We start from the raw sequence: 1811 nt of genomic DNA, 5'->3' as shown, positions 1-1811 counted from the left end.
CGGCACGCACGGCCCCTCGGCCCCCGCGGCCACACGTGCAGGAAGCTGCCTCCAACGTGAGCTGGTCGTCAGCGTCAGGAACCACCGGACCCCAGACGGTGACATCCAGCTCCGGGTGGCTCGCGAACACCCGACGTTGGGGTGTTTGGCCGTCTGCGTGTGACGTCACCACAGGGACCAGCGGATTTCAGGGGGCAGAAAGCAGGTGGAGGGACGCCCGGCTCTGCGAGAGCATGGCGCATGAGGACACTCTGAGCGTCTGGACAACCCGAAGACGAGAATCCGGAGGCTCCCGTGCTGGGCCCGTGAGCGGGGAGCCGCTGCTCTGCCCTGGGCCGCGGAGCCCGAGCGAAGGGCCTTGGGGGCCTGACCGTCCCGCACGGCCAGGTGACTGCGCAGCGGACTCCTGTCACCCGGCAGCGAGGTCCCGGACACCTAGGCCCAGGTAGCACTCACTGGGGCCCGCCTGAGAATCACTGTACCCCTCCCCACATTGCACGCAAACGGCACAGGGACACTCGGCTCCCCTCCCCAGGACGCCGCCTGGTCCCTGCTCAGCACACAGAGCCGAGCGGTCACCGCGATGTGGTGACTCAGACGGGACCCTGGCTTTGAAAGAGCCCCCTTCTGAAGCGCATCGTCACCTGCACTGTAACCCCTGCATCCCGGGCCCCCGGTGCCTTTCCCCAGCACGGTGTGGCCACTCACCCCCGATCTCTGGACTTCGGCGAAGGTGGCTCTCTGGAAAGCTGCCTCCCACTCGGCCAGCTCGCCGCCCAGCTCCACGGCGAAGGAGCGGCTTCTGCCGTGGCCAACCGTGATGCTGAAGCAGTGAGGCCCCACGTCCTCGGCGCTGAGGTCCCGGACACTCAGGCCCAGGTCCACCTGCGACCAGCAGTCACCGGCGAGCTGGAGCTGCAAAATGGAACGGGACAGAAAGCGCGTTGGACACGGGGGTCCTCCCAGACCCGGCCCCGGGGAGCAGTGTTGGACATGGGGGTCCTCCCACACCCGGCCCCGGGGAAGGGTGTTGGACATGGGGGTCCTCCCAGACCCGGCCCCGGGGAGGGGCGTTGGACACGGGGGTCCTCCCACATCTGGCCTCGGGGAGGGGACAGCTGTAAACACCTGCAAGGAAGTGGCTCCCCGCTCTTAATCACCTGTGAGGACCTCTTGCCTGAGGCACAGGAGGTGACAACTTCCTTTCCCATGTTTAACTCAGACAAAGATAAGAGTCATCGGACTTTCCTGCTTAAATTTAACCTAAAGCCGGCAAGTGTTGAAAACAAGGCGGGCGCCACAGCTGAGCATGTCCCCTCAGCCTGGGATCCAGGAGCTACCAGGCTCGCCACGCCCCAGGGCTGCTGTCCTGGATAAAAGGGCTTCATGCTCGCCGCCCCCTCCCCGCCGGGTTGAGGTCAGTCTCCCGAGCACCGACTGTCCACTCACCCAACAGGCACATGCCGAGCCCACGCCAGGCCCTGCAGGCGCTGGCCTGGGATGTGGAGTCTGCTTGAGCGAGCGTGACAGAGGGTGACACGCTGTTGCATGGCCTGGTGAAACGTGCGGTTGACCAGAGCCCAGTGCGCAGCCACAGCGGGCTGGGGGCCGCTCACACCCGCCTCCGAAGCCGGTGCCCTGCCCGGCCTGGACTTCGCTGGGCACGTGCTGGGTTCACTGGAAACATGCTGCTTATGCGTTCTGGGCACCGGCTTGGCGGGAGGAGGGCCCTGGGGACAGCGCTGCGGGACGCCACTCCCCGCGGGGTCGTGTCAGGCAGCACGCAGCGAGCCGCCCGTGCGCCCTGTGCA

At 66.8% G+C, this 1811-nt stretch overlaps 1 protein-coding gene across 1 annotated transcript in view; it reads right to left on the bottom strand.

The window, feature by feature from the left end:
- SNTG2 (syntrophin gamma 2) overlaps positions 1 to 1811 on the bottom strand; it is a 111480-nt gene that overhangs the window by 18865 nt on the left and 90804 nt on the right. The window contains exon 13 of the mRNA XM_011382227.1: positions 709 to 915. Coding sequence (XP_011380529.1) covers positions 709 to 915 — 207 coding nt within the window. The remainder of the gene's footprint in view (positions 1 to 708; positions 916 to 1811) is intronic.

The sequence above is a fragment of the Pteropus vampyrus genome, unplaced genomic scaffold (genome assembly GCF_000151845.1).
Source record: "Pteropus vampyrus isolate Shadow unplaced genomic scaffold, Pvam_2.0 Scaffold468, whole genome shotgun sequence".
In the NCBI taxonomy this organism is placed as follows: Eukaryota; Metazoa; Chordata; class Mammalia; order Chiroptera; family Pteropodidae; genus Pteropus; species Pteropus vampyrus.
This window is presented reverse-complemented; position numbering and strand designations above follow the sequence as displayed.